Genomic DNA, 18612 nt, shown 5'->3' with positions numbered 1-18612 from the left:
GCAGCTCCTCTCTCTCTTTAGCTGAGACCTGCTGCATCTCTTGCTCTGATGGAGCTGGTCAGTGAAATGTTTAAGCTGCTGCTCCTGCTGACCACTTTGGTTTGTTTGGACTTTGGTGTCAGGTCAGCAGATCCACCTGGTCCTGACTCCCCTCAGCTCTATGCTTCTGATCCTCACTATGGACTGAAGGAGCCACTTGACAGGCCCAACGCTCTGGTCAGAACCGTCTTCGTGACATGCTATCCCACTCACATGGAGGTCCGGGTGAAGGCAGACTTGTTTGGGATGGGGATGACCGTGGACCCTGCAGACCTGTGTCTGGGAGCTAATGACCAGTGCTGCAGGGTGACCTCAGCTTCTGATGACGAGTACATCATCCCGGCAGTCCTGATGGACTGTGGCACTCAGCAGTGGGTATGAAGACCAACATGTTCCAAACACTTTTATTTGGGTCACGTAATTAACAGTAAATCCCACTTTAGAAAATCTGAACATGAAATCAAGCCCAGCTGTTTCTGTTGGTGTCCAAGTGGTTCTTTGGAACCAGAAAACTAGGCCTATTCTTTTTCCACTGTCCCTCAGTCTAGAACTGAAGCGTCCAGTTTTGTTTTTGAGTGCTCAAGATCAGTACAAACAGGACCTGAAGGTTCTTCGGGGTGTTCTCCTGTGTTTACTTCAGCTACCAGTGAGTTCTTCACTCTCACTGAGCCTGATGTTAAAACTGCTGCCCCAGCGTAGAAGCCTGCAGACCACTAGAGGGTGCTTCATGGCCCACAGGCTGAGGAACACTGATCCAAGCTGGATGGGAGGCTCATGTTTACACTGGCCTTCATAAAATGCATGTTTTCACTCGTTTGTTCACAGAAGAATGTAAAGTCACTGTCCATGTGTTCGTGGTGACTGCAGGACGGTGCAGTGTTTGTCTCCTCAGCCAATACAGGACGATAACCAACCAGATTAGACACTTTAAACAGATGTTCCTCCAGTATACACACTTAAAATGATGGTGCAGCAAGGGTTCTTCAGTGAAGAACATGGTTCTATCTATATTTCAATCTTCTGTATTGCTGCAAAATGATTTCCCCTAATTCAACAAGCCTAATGGAACAATAGAACCCTTTAGTGCTATATGGAAATAAAGGTTCTGTGCAGGTATTTTTTTTTTTTGTTTTTTTTTTTTTTGTTTTTCAAGGTACAGTGTAAGTGTTCCCTCAAAGGTTCTACAGTGGTTCTAAGGTCTGATCGTGAAGCTTAAATCAGGTTCTCCAGGTGAAAAGTTGGTGTTTGTTCCTTTTCATAACCGAATGTTTTAAAACGGAGCAGTAGAGTAAAAGCCTGGAGGCGAGGCGAGGCGGGGTGTGTGGAGTCAGTCCAGCTTAGAACAGATCATTTCAGTGGATTATGGTTCAGTTATGTTCCCTGACTGAAGGTCCTGAGATGGAGCCTTGAGGAAACTACCCCAGTGACAGGAGGGGAACTGACCCAGAGACAGTCTAGAACCTTTATTTCTGAGAGTAGAATCTGGCACTATTTTCAGAAGGGTTCTATTTTGAACCATCTACAGTGCATTGTCAATCTGAAGAACTCCTTCATGCTGGAAAGAACCCTTGAATCATTGGAAGGGTTCTTTGAGTGATTATGGTTCTACACAAACATTTTTTTTACTGAAGAACCATCATTTAAGTGTGTAACTTCAATATTGAATGTTTTGATCAGTGAGAACCGGTTTTGCAGCTGTTTATGTACTTGGCGTTTCCTCTGGACCGGAACACCAGCTGGGTCTGGATTAATGCTGGGAGGGTCTGTCATTAAGACGATTACTTCACCCTGAATCCTAACTGACTCTGCTTAAGCACAGCTGAGTGTCCAGCTGTGGATCTGAAACAGGATGTGTCGTTGGGTCAGTTGGGTGATTGTGGGGTCAGGGTTGGTCAGACACTGTTTGTATTTGTATGTAAAGCACTCGTGTGCTAAACCCTTGATAAACTTGCTGAATTGATGTAAGTGACCGGTACATGACGTCGATTGTTTAATGACCCTGAGCAGGACTGAATGGATGTTTACAGGAGGTCTGGTGTTAAACGTGTTTTTATTTATTGTACAGGTGACGGAAGAAGCCCTTATTTACACAAATCTGCTCATCTACTCTCCAGCGCCCTCTCTGGATGGACTGGTTAGAATGGAGGGTGCAGTCATTCCTGTTGAATGTCATTATAAAAGGTAAACGGGGCTGACGGCCCTGGACGCATGCAGGTAGGGGTGTGGAAACGCTGCTGTAATGAAACTGGGGTGAAAAGTTGAGCAGGGGCCCAAACACTGGCTTTATTAGAAATATAATGGCACCTTACAGAAAAGGACATTTTGATATGTTGTCTTCATGCTTTCAGATATACTGACTACATTGGGTGGTACATTTCTGTAGATTCCCCCACTAACACTTTCTGGAGTTGCTTAATGTTGACATGGTCTTTCTTTTATTATTCAGGAAAGTTGTTATTAACAGTGAACCAGTTCTGCCCACCTGGATCCCCCACCAAACCACTGTGGCCACACTGGAAAAACTGCACTTCACACTCAGACTAATGACCAGTGAGATTTAAGTTTTCAATGTTCTCCATTCATAAAAGGCCCAGACTCTGCCCACAAATGAGCTCTGTAGAACAGACTGTATCACAATACCTACATTTAGAGCCGGTTATTCATTCAGCCTAATGAGAAACTGTAGAACGGACTCGGTTTATATCACAATACCTACATTTAGAGCCGGTTATTCATTCAGCCTAATGAGAAACTGTAGAACGGACTCGGTTTATATCACAATACCTACATTTAGAGTCGGTTATTCATTCAGCCTAATGAGAAACTGTAGAACGGACTCTGTTTATATCACAATACCTACATTTAGAGCCGGTTATTCATTCAGCCTAACGAGAAACTGTAGAACGGACTCGGTTTATATCACAATACCTACATTTAGAGCCGGTTATTCATTCAGCCTAACGAGAAACTGTAGAACGGACTCGGTTTATATCACAATACCTACATTTAGAGCCGGTTATTCATTCAGCCTAATGAGAAACTGTAGAACGGACTCGGTTTATATCACAATACCTACATTTAGAGTCGGTTATTCATTCAGCCTAATGAGAAACTGTAGAACGGACTCGGTTTATATCACAATACCTACATTTAGAGCCGGTTATTCATTCAGCCTAACGAGAAACTGTAGAACGGACTCGGTTTATATCACAATACCTACATTTAGAGCCGGTTATTCATTCAGCCTAACGAGAAACTGTAGAACGGACTCGGTTTATATCACAATACCTACATTTAGAGCCGGTTATTCATTCAGCCTAATGAGAAACTGTAGAACGGACTCGGTTTATATCACAATACCTACATTTAGAGCCGGTTATTCATTCAGCCTAATGAGAAACTGTAGAACGGACTCGGTTTATATCACAATACCTACATTTAGAGCCGGTTATTCATTCAGCCTAATGAGAAACTGTAGAACGGACTCGGTTTATATCACAATACCTACATTTAGAGCCGGTTATTCATTCAGCCTAATGAGAAACTGTAGAACGGACTCGGTTTATATCACAATACCTACATTTAGAGCCGGTTATTCATTCAGTCTAATGAGAAACTGTAGAACGGACTCGGTTTATATCACAATACCTACATTTAGAGCCGGTTATTCATTCAGCCTAATGAGAAACTGTAGAACAGACTCGGTTTATATCACAATACCTACATTTAGAGCCGGTTATTCATTCAGTCTAATGAGAAACTGTAGAACGGACTCGGTTTATATCACAATACCTACATTTAGAGCCGGTTATTCATTCAGTCTAATGAGAAACTGTAGAACGGACTCGGTTTATATCACAATACCTACATTTAGAGTCGGTTATTCATTCAGTCTAATGAGAAACTGTAGATCAGGCTGAGTTTATATCCCTGTACCGGTGTTCGTCCTGCAGGCTGTGGTGTAACGGGCTGTTCTCTCCCCTGCAGGTGATTGGCTGCAGGAGCGAGGCTCTGGCATTTACTTCCTGGGGGACAAGTTCAATATTGAGGAGGATATTTATTCACCCCAGATGGATTTGCGTGTGTTTATTGACAGTTGTGTTGCCACGACAACTCCTGATTCAAACTCTGCCCCCAGATATGCCTTTATTGATGAAGGGTGAGTGACAAGGGAGGGTTCACGGCTAAAATCGCTGACCAGCGAATTTACTGCTCCTTACAGCTTGACTGGACACCAGTTCATATACATTCCTCAGCATGTTCTGTTAGTTGCTGCTTCAGTTATTTAGCGGGCAACCACCTGGAATACCATGGCAACAGCCTCACAACCACCAGACACTCCAGCAAGGGAGTCTTCAGGGAATGGGCTTTAAGCTTTCCTTCCAGTTTCCCCCATTTGTAATATTTAAATTGAATTTATTCTTTTTAAATTTATTAACTGAGCAGTGAAAGTAAATCAATACAGCACTGATGAAATTGGGCCATCTTGGAACCAGTTTTAATGGGTTTTTTCCTGAATAATGTAGGTGGTTTGTGTGGATCCTTGCTGGAATTGGTGATTAATGAGGGTTATTGGACTGAAGACTGATCTGAAAATTCTACATTAAACTCTTCTCTTCTGTAAATAGGATTTTCTTTTGGTACTGAAACACTTCCAGCATTTCTTTTAAGAACTTCTAGATCTTTGATTTTTAAAAATCAACTTTTTAGATGTATTCATAAATACATTTTTCTCCTTTGAAGTCATTCTGAATGTTCTAAATCTTGACTGGTGTTTGTTCTAGAAATTGTCTTAATCTTAAGGTCTTTCCTTTTTTGATGTCTCCAGAACTTAAATTCTGGAAATGAGTAGAATCTAGAACCTTGATGTTTTATTTTTCTGGGAAACCCTGTTAATGTTGTAGTGCAGTATAAATATCTTGGTACTTCAGGCTCCTTTCGCAACTTCAAACTTCTCTGGCTCCTCCTCAGGTGTTTGGTGGATGGTCCGCTGACCGGCTCAAAGTCTTACTTCCGGCCCAGAGTGCGTCCAGGCAAACTGCAGCTCCAGTTGGACGCTTTCAAGTTCCATGAGGTGGAGAGCACTCAGGTACGTCTGTTCCTGTAGAAATGCCTTCGCTTTTCCTCTTGAACCTCCCCAACCCCCCCCCCCCCCCCCCCCCCCCCGCCTGCTCAGTCTGGCCCCCCCTGAGTCTAATGTTGTTTCTGACAGATCTACATCACCTGCACTCTAAAAGCTTATCCTCTTAATTATGTGAGTGAGTCCATGAGCAAGGCGTGCTCACTCATAGATGGCAGGTATTATTATTATTATTATTATTATTATTATTATTATTATTATTATTATTGTTGTTCTACTTTATAGACTTTCACCATTAACAGTTTCTCCCACTGTAAGATGGAGATCAGCAGACGGAGACGATTGGACCTGCGGGAGCTGTAAGGACAGGTTCCAGTCGGATCACTCTGATCAGCTCAGGTGGGAACAGGCGGTGCCGTTCTCCTCCAGAGCTCTACTGGAGTCTGGCTGGAGGAGCATTGGGGATTCTCCAAGGATGGCGAGTGGCTCTGAGGGTGAGTTGGGCCGTGTTCCGGCCGCTGGCCCAAATCCAAATTTCAGTCCAACTTGAAGAGTAACTTCACCTGCAAGGAACCATTTACACAAGCAAAGGGGGCTTTTGAGTGTTCATGTTTCCACATGGAACAAAGTTCATTACTAAGACCGTGAAACATCTTTTGAGAAGGATTAAATGGGTTTCTGAGTGTTTCTGAAACTGTGGTGCTGTTGCTGTTCTCCATCCAGATCAGCTCTCGATTAGAACAGTGAACCGGAGTGATGGCTGTCTAAATGTACACGTGTGAAGCGGTTCTTTCTGACCAGCTGTTTGATTCACAGTACTGGAGCAGAGGGTGAGTCTAGGCCCACTGTCTGTGGTCGCCTCAAGGAATAAACTGGGCATGATGGTGCCCGCTAGTGTGAACAGTGTTCCTCACTTCCCTTCAGTCAGCAAAAAGAGACCCATACCCCACCACAGCCTGTGGGAGAACGGAGAACCTGACAAGAAAGGTCTGTAAAGCTGACCTGTGGAACTGTTCTGTTAGTCTAGTTTTAAATGACCAGGTCAGTAAAATTCCTGTCTTTGTGCAGATCTGGAGAACGAGGTGACGACGGACACAGAGGAGCTCGAGTTAACAGGTCTGTGGGAAGAGGGGCAGTCAGCAGCAGAAGGTACCCTGAATTATTGATTATTCCACTAAATATTTGGGTGGTGGATCATTCTCAGCACTGCAGTTACACTGACATGGTGTGGTGCTGGCATGAGTGCATCAGACATAGCAGTCCTGCTGGAGTTGTCCACTCACTGTCCACTCTGACTTTACATCAAGGTGGACCAACAAGGTAGGAGTGTCTACCAGAGATGACTGCTCATCTGCTGCTGCAGTGTTGGTCATCCTCTAGTCCTTCATCAGTGGTCACAGGATGCTGTTGGCTGGATGTTTTTGGTCAATTCATTAATTGCATTATTTGTGCAGTGATCCCTTGAAGGCCTTGTTGAAGCAGTAATGCACTGTAGGCTGTTATTTTGGTGCTGTACATGTGAAATCACTGGAGTCTAGTGGATTATTGCTGTTCAGCTGTTTGTGTTAAATGTGGATCCTGTGTTCCTGCAGACTCTGAGGCTGATGGAGCTCCTGTTTCTGAACCCACAGAAACCCCAACACCTTTCACCACCACATCTGAGCCCTTCACAGAAGGTAATGCTGAATGAGTCTTAAAGCAGTACATTGAAAAATCAGCCCTGGTCACTAGTGGCCTGAAAGTAGTCAGTTAGTAGTTTTGTGTCGGATGTTTTAACTCTTCCAGATCTGTACTGAACTTTCCATTCCACCTTAAATGGTGCAGCAGTTAGTCTGGTGCAAGAATTCTAAGGTGGAACTGGACGTCAGCTCGGCCACTACTCTGCTGTGATCCTGATCTTGAGGATGAATATTCCAGACATTTCACAGCCACTCATTGGTTTACACAGAGACTAGATACAGCAAACTCGAGGGATATTAAGATGTTTAACACTGCCGTTCTCCTGTGCAGTACCACAGCTGCTGTTCTTTTATGCCCACCCTTTTTAATCCCATCATAATTTAGTTAGTTTTACTATTATAAAATTTAGTCTTTCCTTTATCTTGAAGTTTAGATTAGCTTGTTTATACACCATTAGGGTTGCTGCCTGACGTCCTTGATGAAGAGGTGTAAAATGAGCATCTTTAACATCTCAGGCGATTAACAAGCTGAGTAGTTGAACTGGTTCAGTCAGGGGTGCTGCTGAGTCGCAGCAAGTCTGACCGCTGTTTTGTTGTAGTGCTTCTATCTATGAAGAGTTCATTTACAGTAACCGCTAAAGTCCGTCCTCTAAAGTGGAGCCGAGTTACTAATGCTCGGCTCTGAGCCCTGAACACGTTTGTTCATCGCCGAGGCGTCACAGGTTCATGTTTTACAACAGACGGTCAAACGCCAGAACTGTCCTCCAGCAGAACTTGATCAGGGTCAGGTGACTCAGCACTGCTGCTGACCATTTGAGGCAGAATCTCAAACGCTGCCTCCTCCCTACAAAGAGCAGCAAACTAATGCCTACTGATCTAAACAGAACCACTCTGGATTCAGCCATGAGACGCAATTCCCGCTGGATAAAGACCAATATTTGGGTGGGAAAGACTAAACTTCATGACTCCTAGTGACTAGAGAAGCAGCGAGACTCCAACTGGGTGTCAGAGCTCTTCCTCTTATAGGTGATTAATATTGATCATAACGGCTGTTTGTGTTCAGGTGTCAGATCTTTACCTGTTTTATGGCAATGTTCATCATTTACCTTGAGTAATGAATATTGACCTTGTCCCTTAAATGGATTTGAAACATGAAATGACCGCTGAAGTTTGCTTTTGGCAAACCAGTTTGGTGTAACTTTGTTAGTGCTGGAATTTTATGGCCTAACCCAACTGCAGTTTCACTGCCTGGAAAGCACGACTAAAAACATGTGCTGTAGTGTGACTCTTATTATTTTTGCAGATGATGAGTCTCTTCTCCTGCCAACTGTGAGCTCACCTGAGAGGGACACGACTACTGTCAAGTCTCTGGACGTCAGCCCTGCAGCAGATGAGCTAGATACTGACTCCAACTCTCCGGTCTATCCTTACAGTAGCACATCGTTACACGGCATGTTGTTGGAAAGTAAAGCTGACACAGTGGCCTCCGCTGCCTCTGAGGGCCATCCTGAAGGTTTACAGAAGAGATCGGTCTGATGTGGTGTGGACGGTCAGTTTGAGAAATAAACATTCCAAACTGTATTGGCTGTGGGCTCTTCTTCTGCTGGGCTAGCAGAGTATCAGCGGCACCCATTTAACCCCTTAAGTTATGCCCAGAGCTTTATTATGCACTCCTATAACCCAAGAATGTCTGTCCCTGTAGTTACTCAAGACTGAGAAATCCAGAAGAAATCAGTAAGAGCACAGAGAAATCTGATTGTCGTTTATCTGATGAGTAGCTTAATGTAAGGAGGACGTAGCTGGTGCTGCACTCGGACTGATTCTGTCTTGCAGGCGAGTCCTGCGGTGTGCTGGTCACAGCAGAGGCTGTGATTCTGAAGAGACTCTACAGAGCAGCCTGTCCGCAGAGAAGGGCTCGCAGCTTTGGTAGAGTCCCACCCTGGGGGGTGGGGGGGGGGAGGGGGGAGCTGCACTGTGTCAAGTGACCAGTCAGGTGCTTTAGTCACATGGCACTCGCTGAACAGGGGGAGCTCAGGTGGCAGGAACTTGCAGTTCTCACCACTGCTTTAACAAAACAAAGCCTCAGAAACCCATAGAAACTGTTACGAGTTTGATCTGATACAAATAATGGTGAAAATGGTGAATGAATAATAGTGAGAAATGATCTATAAAGGTTTCTTTGCTATAAAAGACTTTTCATGCAGGTCTCGCTGTGAGAGGAAACTGTAGACCTACTGAACCCATTTTATATTAATCCTCTAACTTCATATGTTCACTAGATTATGAAATGAAGTGATGTAGCCAGAGTCTGAGGGGTCTGGTTACAGGTACGAGTGTCCAGGTAGCGTCCTGCACTGCAGCTCCAAAACCACAGCCAGAAAAATGAGACTGCCTTTAGCAGCACTACAGCAAACTTTATTTCTACAGCAGGCATTACAGCACAATCAGTATTACAGAAAGAAGAGAGAAATCTGGGTCCGAGCCCCCATGAGCGTCGCCAGTGGCAACAGGGGCAAGGAAAACTCCCTAAAACAGGAAGAAACCTTGAGAGGAACCAAGACTCAGAAGGGGAACCCGTCCTCCTCGGGTCGACACCGGACAGCAAACATTATTAGTATGAAGTTTTATAGAACAAATTGGGGAAGAAAAGAAAGCAGCGGCTGATTAGATCAGCTTATGATACAGCAGCAGCGGTGGTGGTCAAGCCAATGGCTGGTGAGCAGTGACACCCGATCAGGGCAGAAGGGCCAACAGCATCGGACGCTCAGGATGGGCAGTCTGAAGAAAACAGTTCTGTAAAGAGTGACTGACCACAGATTACAGAGCAGCAGAGACTCCAGCAGGTCTAGACCTGACAGGGAGACTAATCACCAAAGGCTCCACTGTACAAGTGAGTTTTTAGCCTAGACTTAAAGACTGAGGCTGAGTCTGAGTCCCGAACATTAACAGGAAGATTATTCCAGAGCTGGGGGGCTCTGTATGAGAAGCTCTCCCCCCTGATGGAGCTTTATTAGTTCTAGGTACCAGTAGTGAGCAGCACCTTGTGATCTAAGTAGGTGTGATGGTTCATAGTGGGAGAGAAGGTCACTCAGGTACTGAGGGGCGAGTCCGTTTTAGAGCTTTACAGGTCAGTAATAGGATTTTATAATCAGTGTGAAATTTAACTGGTAACCAGTGCAGGGCTGATAAAACTGGGCTGACCTGGTCAAACTTTCTGGCTCTTGTGAGACTCTGGCTGCAGCGTTCTGGACCAGCTGAAGCTTGTTGAGGCTTTTGCTGGGACGTCCGGACAGTAGATGTTTGGCTTAAATGACTGAAAACAGAAATTTCCTCACATTGTTCCTGATATACTGTAGTTTCTTTACTAATGTTGATCCACCTCACCGTAGCCTTTTAAATTTACCATGTAAACAGCAGCTGTGCATTAAAACAGGAATGTAGAGGAAACAAACTTACAACTGCTTTCATGCTGCTTACACTTTGATTTTATAGTGCCTGATTTATTGTATTTAGCATTTATTAAACTTTACTTCTGATCAAAATTAAAGAATAATTCTTTTTCAATTTTACAACCCCAATTCCAGTGAAGTTGGGACGTTTGTGTAAAACATAAAAACAGAATACGATGATTTGCAAATCCTTCTCATCCTATATTCAACTGAATACACTACAAAGACGAGATATTTAATGTTCAAACAGATAAACTTTATAGTTTTTTGCAAATATTCACTCATTTTGAATTTGATGCCTGCAACACGTTCCAGAGAAGTTGGGACAGGGGCGTGTTTCCCACTGTGTTACATCACCTTTCCTTTAACACTCAATAAGCGTTTGGGAACTGAGGACACTGATTGTTGAAGCTTTGTAGGTGGAATTCTTTCCCATTCCTGCTTGATGTCCAGCTTCAGCTGCTCAGCAGTCCGGGGGGCTCCGCTGTCGTATTTTGAGCTTCATAATGCGCCACACATTTTCAATGGGAGACGGTCTGGACTGCAGGCAGGCCAGTCTAGTACCCGCACTCTTTTACTACGAAGCCACGCTGTTGTAACACGTGCAGAATGTGGCTCGGCATCGTCTTGCTGAAATAAGCAGGACGTCCCTGAAAAAGACGCTGCTTGGATGGCAGCAGATGTGGTAAATGTGTAGAATATACAGTAGAAATGATTGATTAGGGTAAATGTGTAGAATATACAGAATTTAGTGACTTGGCTGCAAACCTGGCTGTGTGCAGTGATAAAGTAATAATTGTAGGAGGTTTTAATATTCACTTTGAGAAGGTAGACGACCCATTAAAAAGGGCATTTACCTCAATCCTAGACTCTGTTGGTTTTACCCAAAATGCAGCAGGGCCTACACACGACTGTAGTCATATGTTAGATTTAGTTTTGACACTAGGTCTTAACATAGACAAGCTTAATATCCCACCGCAAACCACAGCGATCTCCGACTATTACCTAATTTCATATGAGCTACGACTGAGCCATAATATATATACGTCCCCTTGTTATTCAACAAAGCGCTCAATAAAACTGTTTACCGCCCTACAATTTATAGAAAATCTCCCAGAGTTATTAACCCCAGTCTCCACTGCATCAGACCCAATGGAACTAGATTTACTAACCGATTATTTAGAAAATACCTTACGATCCACTTTAGAAAATGTGGCCCCACTTAAAATAAAAAGAGTAAGGCAGAAAAAGCCGCGTGGTACAACGATAAAACCCGGACCTTAAAACAAACAGCTCGGAAATTAGAGCGGAAATGGCGTCAAACCAAACTGGAAGTGTTCCGCTCTGCCTGGAAGTACGGCCTTATAGAGGATAGAAATGCCCTCACTGAAGCTCGCTCAGCATATCTGGCCTCGCTGATCGAGAATAATAAGTATAATCCTAGAGTTCTGTTTAATGTGATTTCCCAAATCACACAAAATCAGTTTATAGTAAACTGAGACGCTGGTGCTGTTGTCCAGCTGCTCGCACGCGGTCACTCAGGTTTGTGGACGGTGGAGCGGAGGGATGCCAGACTGTCTCAGAGTGCTGCCGTGTCTGTGTGTCCTTCTGGTTCCCTCCTGTTAGTTAAGCTGTCATAGTCAGATCTGCCGGAGTCGTTAGCCACACTCTGGAAATGTCCACATTCCCTGTTTATGTACAAACAGACAGAATAAAACTAATTCCCTCTCCCTGCTTTCTTTCCGAGTATACAATCACCCACATGTCCGGCTGGACACTGAAGGACAACCGACTGCTGAGCCCTCCTGCTGCCCACTTCAGACCAGCTGCCCACGCCCAGCTGCCATCACCTGCCTTGGACTAGCTGCCCACCCTACACTGATGTTCTCATGGACTCCCAGTTATTCCTAATACCAATATTACTGCTGTTAATATTAGTAGTATAATAACTCTGTAGGTAGTCTGACCAGAGGAGGACGGGTCCCCCCTGGTGAGCCTTTCTTCCTCAGTTCTGAGGGAGGTTCTCCTTGCCACTGTTGCCCCTGGCTTGCCCCCCGGGGGTTTTTACATTTTTACACTTTTGTACAATTTTACTGAAATTCCGTAAAGCTGCTTTGTGACAACATCCGTTGTAAAAAGCGCTACAAATAAATGATTTGATTCTAATGAATGCAGATGAGTATGTAAATGAAGATTTAAATAAACACAGCTGCTGATTGGTGGTGTCTGATATCAGGAGCTAATCACTGTTATTGATCAGTGGAGGAGTAAAGAGCCAGGACCGTCAGACTGTGAGGAAAAACAAACTTTATTTTTAGCTGAGTGAGTGAGTGACCGACGCTGACCAAACAGACTGGATGGCCAATCGTTTTTCACCATGCTGCTGCTGTTGTCATGGCAACGGTGTACTTCAGAGAACAACAGGACTAGAGAGAGTATATACATATATAAAGGTTCTGTGCAGCGACATTTTTATTTATCAATGCACAATCAGTGTAAATGTTCCCTTAAAGAACCTTAAATAAGTACCTTGATGGATATTTATACTTTTTCATTACCATCTATAATAAACATCACAATAAAACCTAAATACACAAACAAAACATGGTTCTTCAAGGGTTCTTTAGTAAAGCCAGTCTTTGATTGCTTAAATTGTTCTTTGCATTGTGCACTAGTCCTTCACATTAATGGAGAACCTGTACATGGTTCTGTATAGAGCCTTTTTGAAAATGGTTCTATATAATACTAAGACACATTCTGCCATTTTTACATCAAACTCGTATACAATAACAGAACCCTTTTTGGAGCTATATACGATAACGTTCTCCTATCTGAAGAACCCTTTCACCATGCAAACTAGTTTTTTCAGTGTTTATGGTTCTACATAAAACCTAAGTGTGCACATGACTGTCATGGATCAAGGTAGTTATATTCCCTAATTAAAGGATGTTCTAAGCGTTCCACCCCATAACAGTTTAGTACCCATTTCATTGCGAGTGTGTTTAGACAAAGTGGGGGACCAAGGGGTTTTTGGCTGAAGTGAATACGGCTTTAACGAGATACTCACCGGGTCGCTTTCTCATCCTCCAGCAGGCAGAGGGCGCTGTTTTATTTCTAAAGGAACAGTGAGAGAACAGACAGAACCTCAGAGCTCAGCGGCCTCACAGTGAACAGAGTGATCAGAGAGCCAGCTCCTCACCTGAGCGCTGAGTGTGTGAGGGGGGTTTGAGTGCTGCAGTAGGGGGCACTGTGGAGCGCGGCCTGTAGATGGACACACTGCGGGGCTCGTTCTCCGGATACACACACATCACAGGAACACTGACACCCCCCCCCCCCCCCCCAAGAGAGAGAGAGAGAGAGAGAGAGAGAGAGAGAGAGAGAGAGAGAGAGAGAGAGAGAGAGAGAGAGAGAGAGAGAGAGAGAGAGAGAGAGAGAGAGAGAGAGAGAGAGAGAGAGAGAGAGAGAGAGAGACTGGAATTAGACTTTAGACTAAAAGCCTTTCACTCAGAGTGACTCTAAACCTTAATTATGATCGTTTTATTAAAACTAATGACTCAACATTCCATTTAATCACTGCCAAAACAACAGTCGTGACCGTTTCGGTGATGACTGGAGCTGATTGAGCTTAGAAACTCAGCTCTGACCAGCTGTTCACACAGAAAATCACCATGTTTTACACTAAAACGCTAAAACGCGCTGAACTGCAGAAAATCTATCCCCTGCACTTTAAAGTGAATCACGCAGATCTAAGATCCAAGACCTTTTATTGATCTAGTACTTCTAAACTGCAGTAGCCAACGGATATAAGAGCTAATCAATTACCTTGATCAAGTTCAGGATGCTCCACTGTGAGATTAGAAATAATCAAATTAAGATTAAATTCTCTTCTGTGTTACGGGTTTCTGACCTCCATCTGCGCAGATCTTCCTCTAGGACTCGAGAGGGGACGATGCTGTTGGATGATCACTACTGAAAGATGGTTCTTTAAGGGTCCTTTAGTGAAGATAATGGCTCTATATAGAACACGAACAATCAAAGAACCCTTTACATGTTTAAACGGTTCTTTGAATCATGAAATGGTTCTGCAGATTGAAAGAGCATCTATATAGAACCACCTACAGCAGATTCTGAAGAAGCCTTTCATAATGCAAAAAACCCTAATCATGCAAATGGTTCTTTGAGTGTTCATGGTTCTAGAACCATTTTTTTTACTAAAGAACCTTTGAAGAACCATCTTTTTTAAGAATGTACAGGTAACACTGAGGACATTGCTGTATATGGTAGATTTTACACAGTTTCTTCTGGTTCTTCAATGGTTGAGTGATTCACCCTCAGTGTGGGCAGATACGGGCATAAAGAGTACCGGTCATAAAGTGGTCATTCTGCAATAAAACCACACGGTTTACAGTTCTGGCTGCCGTAATACTCTTGATTCACACTCACCTGTAGGACAGGTGTGGGTGGGGATGTGGCCTGACATGGGAAGAGCCTGGGGAGTGGAGCCTCACTTCATTGATGTAGATCACGTGGCCATCCATGTGCTGGACAGAGACAAGTCACAGGGGCAGTTATATTGGCAGAAATTAAGCAAATCATGTTTTTATAGCCATAAACATTTTATAGCTTTACAGCTGAATTATATTTACCTTCAACAGCGTCAGCATTACTACCACACCCGGCTCTCACCCCACCCTCAGCTACCATTAACCCTCAGAGTTCACAGCTGTGACTAAAGCACATGGGAATTTCTTTAAACAACACTAACTGATTCAAAAAAGCACCAAGACTTCAAGCAAAAACAGGAAACTGGCCACAGAATTTGTTTGATAAAACAGCTAAGGATCAATTCTTTATAACATTATTATTGACCACATTCTTGATAAACAAGGAAAAATTAAACATTCAGGCAATAACTTCACACACCTCACACACAGCCACCCATGTATTATCTTTGTTAGACTTGCTCTAAATCAGATGGTACCATTATTATTTCATCTCGTTGTAGTCATTCTACTATTGTGCTTGTTTTGTTTTCGTAAGTAAATTTTACTTATTTTACATACATTCATCTCAATTTGATCATTTCTCATAGGGTGATAAACAGACCTGTAGCTCAATGAATCAGCAAATTTTTTATTGATCTTACACACAAAACACACAAAGTGTGCTGTCCTAGAAGAACAGAGTTTGTCACTGACAGACTGTAATACACTACAGGAAGCGTAGGGGGCGATACGGCTTCTACTGTTTCATTTAAAAAGCTCTATAATGTTCATATGATCCACACAGTCGCTCTGACAGACTGTAATACACTACAGGAAGCGTAGGGGGCGATACGGCTTCTACTGTTTCATTTAAAAAGCTCTATAATGTTCATATGATCCACACAGTCGCTCTGACAGACTGTAATACACTACAGGAAGCGTAGGGGGCGATACGGCTTCTACTGTTTCATTTAAAAAGCTCTATAATGTTCATATGATCCACACAGTCGCTCTGACAGACTGTAATACACTACAGGAAGCGTAGGGGGCGATACGGCTTCTACTGTTTCATTTAAAAAGCTCTATAATGTTCATATGATCCACACAGTCGCTCTGACAGACTGTAATACACTACAGGAAGCGTAGGGGGCGATACGGCTTCTACTGTTTCATTTAAAAAGCTCTATAATGTTCATATGATCCACACAGTCGCTCTGACAGACTGTAATACACTACAGGAAGCGTAGGGGGCGATACGGCTTCTACTGTTTCATTTAAAAAGCTCTATAATGTTCATATGATCCACACAGTCGCTCTGACAGACTGTAATACACTACAGGAAGCGTAGGGGGCGATACGGCTTCTACTGTTTCATTTAAAAAGCTCTATAATGTTCATATGATCCACACAGTCGCTCTGACAGACTGTAATACACTACAGGAAGCGTAGGGGGCGATACGGCTTCTACTGTTTCATTTAAAAAGCTCTATAATGTTCATATGATCCACACAGTCGCTCTGACAGACTGTAATACACTACAGGAAGCGTAGGGGGCGATACGGCTTCTACTGTTTCATTTAAAAAGCTCTATAATGTTCATATGATCCACACAGTCGCTCTGACAGACTGTAATACACTACAGGAAGCGTAGGGGGCGATACGGCTTCTACTGTTTCATTTAAAAAGCTCTATAATGTTCAGATGATCCACACAGTCGCTCTGACAGACTGTAATACACTACAGGAAGCGTAGGGGGCGATACGGCTTCTACTGTTTCATTTAAAAAGCTCTATAATGTTCATATGATCCACACAGTCGCTCTGACAGACTGTAATACACTACAGGAAGCGTAGGGGGCGATAAGGCTTCTACTGTTTCATTTAAAAAGCTCTATAATGTTCAGATGATCCACACAGTCGCTCTGACAGACTGTAATACACTACAGGAAGCGTAGGGGGCGATACGGCTTCTACTGTTTCATTTAAAAAGCTCTATAATGTTCATATGATCCACACAGTCGCTCTGACAGACTGTAATACACTACAGGAAGCGTAGGGGGCGATACGGCTTCTACTGTTTCATTTAAAAAGCTCTATAATGTTCAGATGATCCACACAGTCGCTCTGACAGACTGTAATACACTACAGGAAGCGTAGGGGGCGATACGGCTTCTACTGTTTCATTTAAAAAGCTCTATAATGTTCATATGATCCACACAGTCGCTCTGACAGACTGTAATACACTACGGGAAGCGTAGGGGGCGATACGGCTTCTACTGTTTCATTTAAAAAGCTCTATAATGTTCATATGATCCACACAGTCGCTCTGACAGACTGTAATACACTACAGGAAGCGTAGGGGGCGATACGGCTTCTACTGTTTCATTTAAAAAGCTCTATAATGTTCATATGATCCACACAGTCGCTCTGACAGACTGTAATACACTACGGGAAGCGTAGGGGGCGATAAGGCTTCTACTGTTTCATTTAAAAAGCTCTATAATGTTCATATGATCCACACAGTTGCTCTGACAGACTGTAATACACTACAGGAAGCGTAGGGGGCGATACGGCTTCTACTGTTTCATTTAAAAAGCTCTATAATGTTCATATGATCCACACAGTCGCTCTGACAGACTGTAATACACTACAGGAAGCGTAGGGGGCGATACGGCTTCTACTGTTTCATTTAAAAAGCTCTATAATGTTCATATGATCCACACAGTCGCTCTGACAGACTGTAATACACTACAGGAAGCGTAGGGGGCGATACGGCTTCTACTGTTTCATTTAAAAAGCTCTATAATGTTCAGATGATCCACACAGTCGCTCTGACAGACTGTAATACACTACAGGAAGCGTAGGGGGCGATACGGCTTCTACTGTTTCATTTAAAAAGCTCTATAATGTTCAGATGATCCACACAGTCGCTCTGACAGACTGTAATACACTACAGGAAGCGTAGGGGGCGATACGGCTTCTACTGTTTCATTTAAAAAGCTCTATAATGTTCAGATGATCCACACAGTCGCTCTGACAGACTGTAATACACTACAGGAAGCGTAGGGGGCGATACGGCTTCTACTGTTTCATTTAAAAAGCTCTATAATGTTCAGATGATCCACACAGTCGCTCTGACAGACTGTAATACACTACAGGAAGCGTAGGGGGCGATACGGCTTCTACTGTTTCATTTAAAAAGCTCTATAATGTTCAGATGATCCACACAGTCGCTCTGACAGACTGTAATACACTACAGGAAGCGTAGGGGGCGATACGGCTTCTACTGTTTCATTTAAAAAGCTCTATAATGTTCAGATGATCCACACAGTCGCTCTGACAGACTGTAATACACTACAGGAAGCGTAGGGGGCGATACGGCTTCTACTGTTTCATTTAAAAAGCTCTATAATGTTCAGATGATCCACACAGTCGCTCTGACAGACTGTAATACACTACAGGAAGCGTAGGGGGCGATACGGCTTCTACTGTTTCATTTAAAAAGCTCTATAATGTTCATATGATCCACACAGTCGCTCTGACAGACTGTAATACACTACAGGAAGCGTAGGGGGCGATACGGCTTCTACTGTTTCATTTAAAAAGCTCTATAATGTTCATATGATCCACACAGTCGCTCTGACAGACTGTAATACACTACAGGAAGCGTAGGGGGCGATACGGCTTCTACTGTTTCATTTAAAAAGCTCTATAATGTTCATATGATCCACACAGTCGCTCTGACAGACTGTAATACACTACAGGAAGCGTAGGGGGCGATACGGCTTCTACTGTTTCATTTAAAAAGCTCTATAATGTTCATATGATCCACACAGTCGCTCTGACAGACTGTAATACACTACAGGAAGCGTAGGGGGCGAT

At 43.5% G+C, this 18612-nt stretch overlaps 2 protein-coding genes across 9 annotated transcripts in view; one reads left to right on the top strand and one right to left on the bottom strand.

Moving 5' to 3' along the window:
- Positions 1 to 18612, bottom strand: part of grk1b (G protein-coupled receptor kinase 1 b) — a 105030-nt gene that overhangs the window by 25484 nt on the left and 60934 nt on the right. For 3 of the 7 annotated variants that reach the window (XM_017688629.2, XM_017688627.1, XM_017688628.1), the window contains exons 16-19: positions 14691 to 14788; positions 13447 to 13565; positions 13315 to 13361; positions 12537 to 12673 (exon numbers count right to left, since the gene is read on the bottom strand). In XM_017688629.2, the coding sequence (XP_017544118.1) occupies positions 13327 to 13361; positions 13447 to 13565; positions 14691 to 14788 (252 nt within the window). In that variant the 3' untranslated portion in view covers positions 12537 to 12673; positions 13315 to 13326. Of the gene's footprint in view, positions 1 to 5537; positions 5683 to 12536; positions 12674 to 13314; positions 13362 to 13446; positions 13566 to 14690; positions 14789 to 18612 lie in introns of those variants that run through there. The other 4 variants (XM_037533446.1, XM_037533447.1, XM_037533445.1 and 1 more) reach the window with 4 other exon arrangements.
- Positions 7 to 8379, top strand: LOC108415581 (zona pellucida sperm-binding protein 3-like). Of its 2 annotated transcripts, none has more exons than XM_017688626.2 (11): positions 7 to 414; positions 2105 to 2220; positions 2486 to 2589; positions 4027 to 4198; positions 5011 to 5128; positions 5252 to 5337; positions 5438 to 5613; positions 5936 to 6106; positions 6188 to 6235; positions 6712 to 6795; positions 8102 to 8379. In XM_017688626.2, the coding sequence occupies exons 1-11, from the start codon at positions 49 to 51 to the stop codon at positions 8332 to 8334; spliced, it is 1674 nt and encodes a 557-aa protein (XP_017544115.1). In that variant the 5' UTR covers positions 7 to 48; the 3' UTR covers positions 8335 to 8379. The 2 variants fall into 2 exon arrangements, with proteins under 2 accessions (XP_017544115.1, XP_017544114.1); XM_017688625.2 differs by having other exon boundaries at positions 6188 to 6268.

Source organism: Pygocentrus nattereri, chromosome 23 (genome assembly GCF_015220715.1).
Source record: "Pygocentrus nattereri isolate fPygNat1 chromosome 23, fPygNat1.pri, whole genome shotgun sequence".
In the NCBI taxonomy this organism is placed as follows: Eukaryota; Metazoa; Chordata; class Actinopteri; order Characiformes; family Serrasalmidae; genus Pygocentrus; species Pygocentrus nattereri.
The sequence above is the reverse complement of the archived record's forward strand: the minus strand, read 5'-3'. Positions and strand labels throughout refer to the sequence as shown.

Excerpts from the sequence above, each read along its gene's own strand:
- LOC108415581 (XM_017688625.2), top strand. The coding sequence starts at position 49 with ATGGAGCTGGTCAGTGAAATGTTTAAGCTGCTGCTCCTGCTGACCACT. Across the intron at positions 5,614-5,935 it reads GATGGCGAGTGGCTCTGAGG|TACTGGAGCAGAGGGTGAGT; the intron begins GTGAGTTGGGCC and ends TTTGATTCACAG. Across the intron at positions 6,107-6,187 it reads CGGAGAACCTGACAAGAAAG|ATCTGGAGAACGAGGTGACG; the intron begins GTCTGTAAAGCT and ends GTCTTTGTGCAG.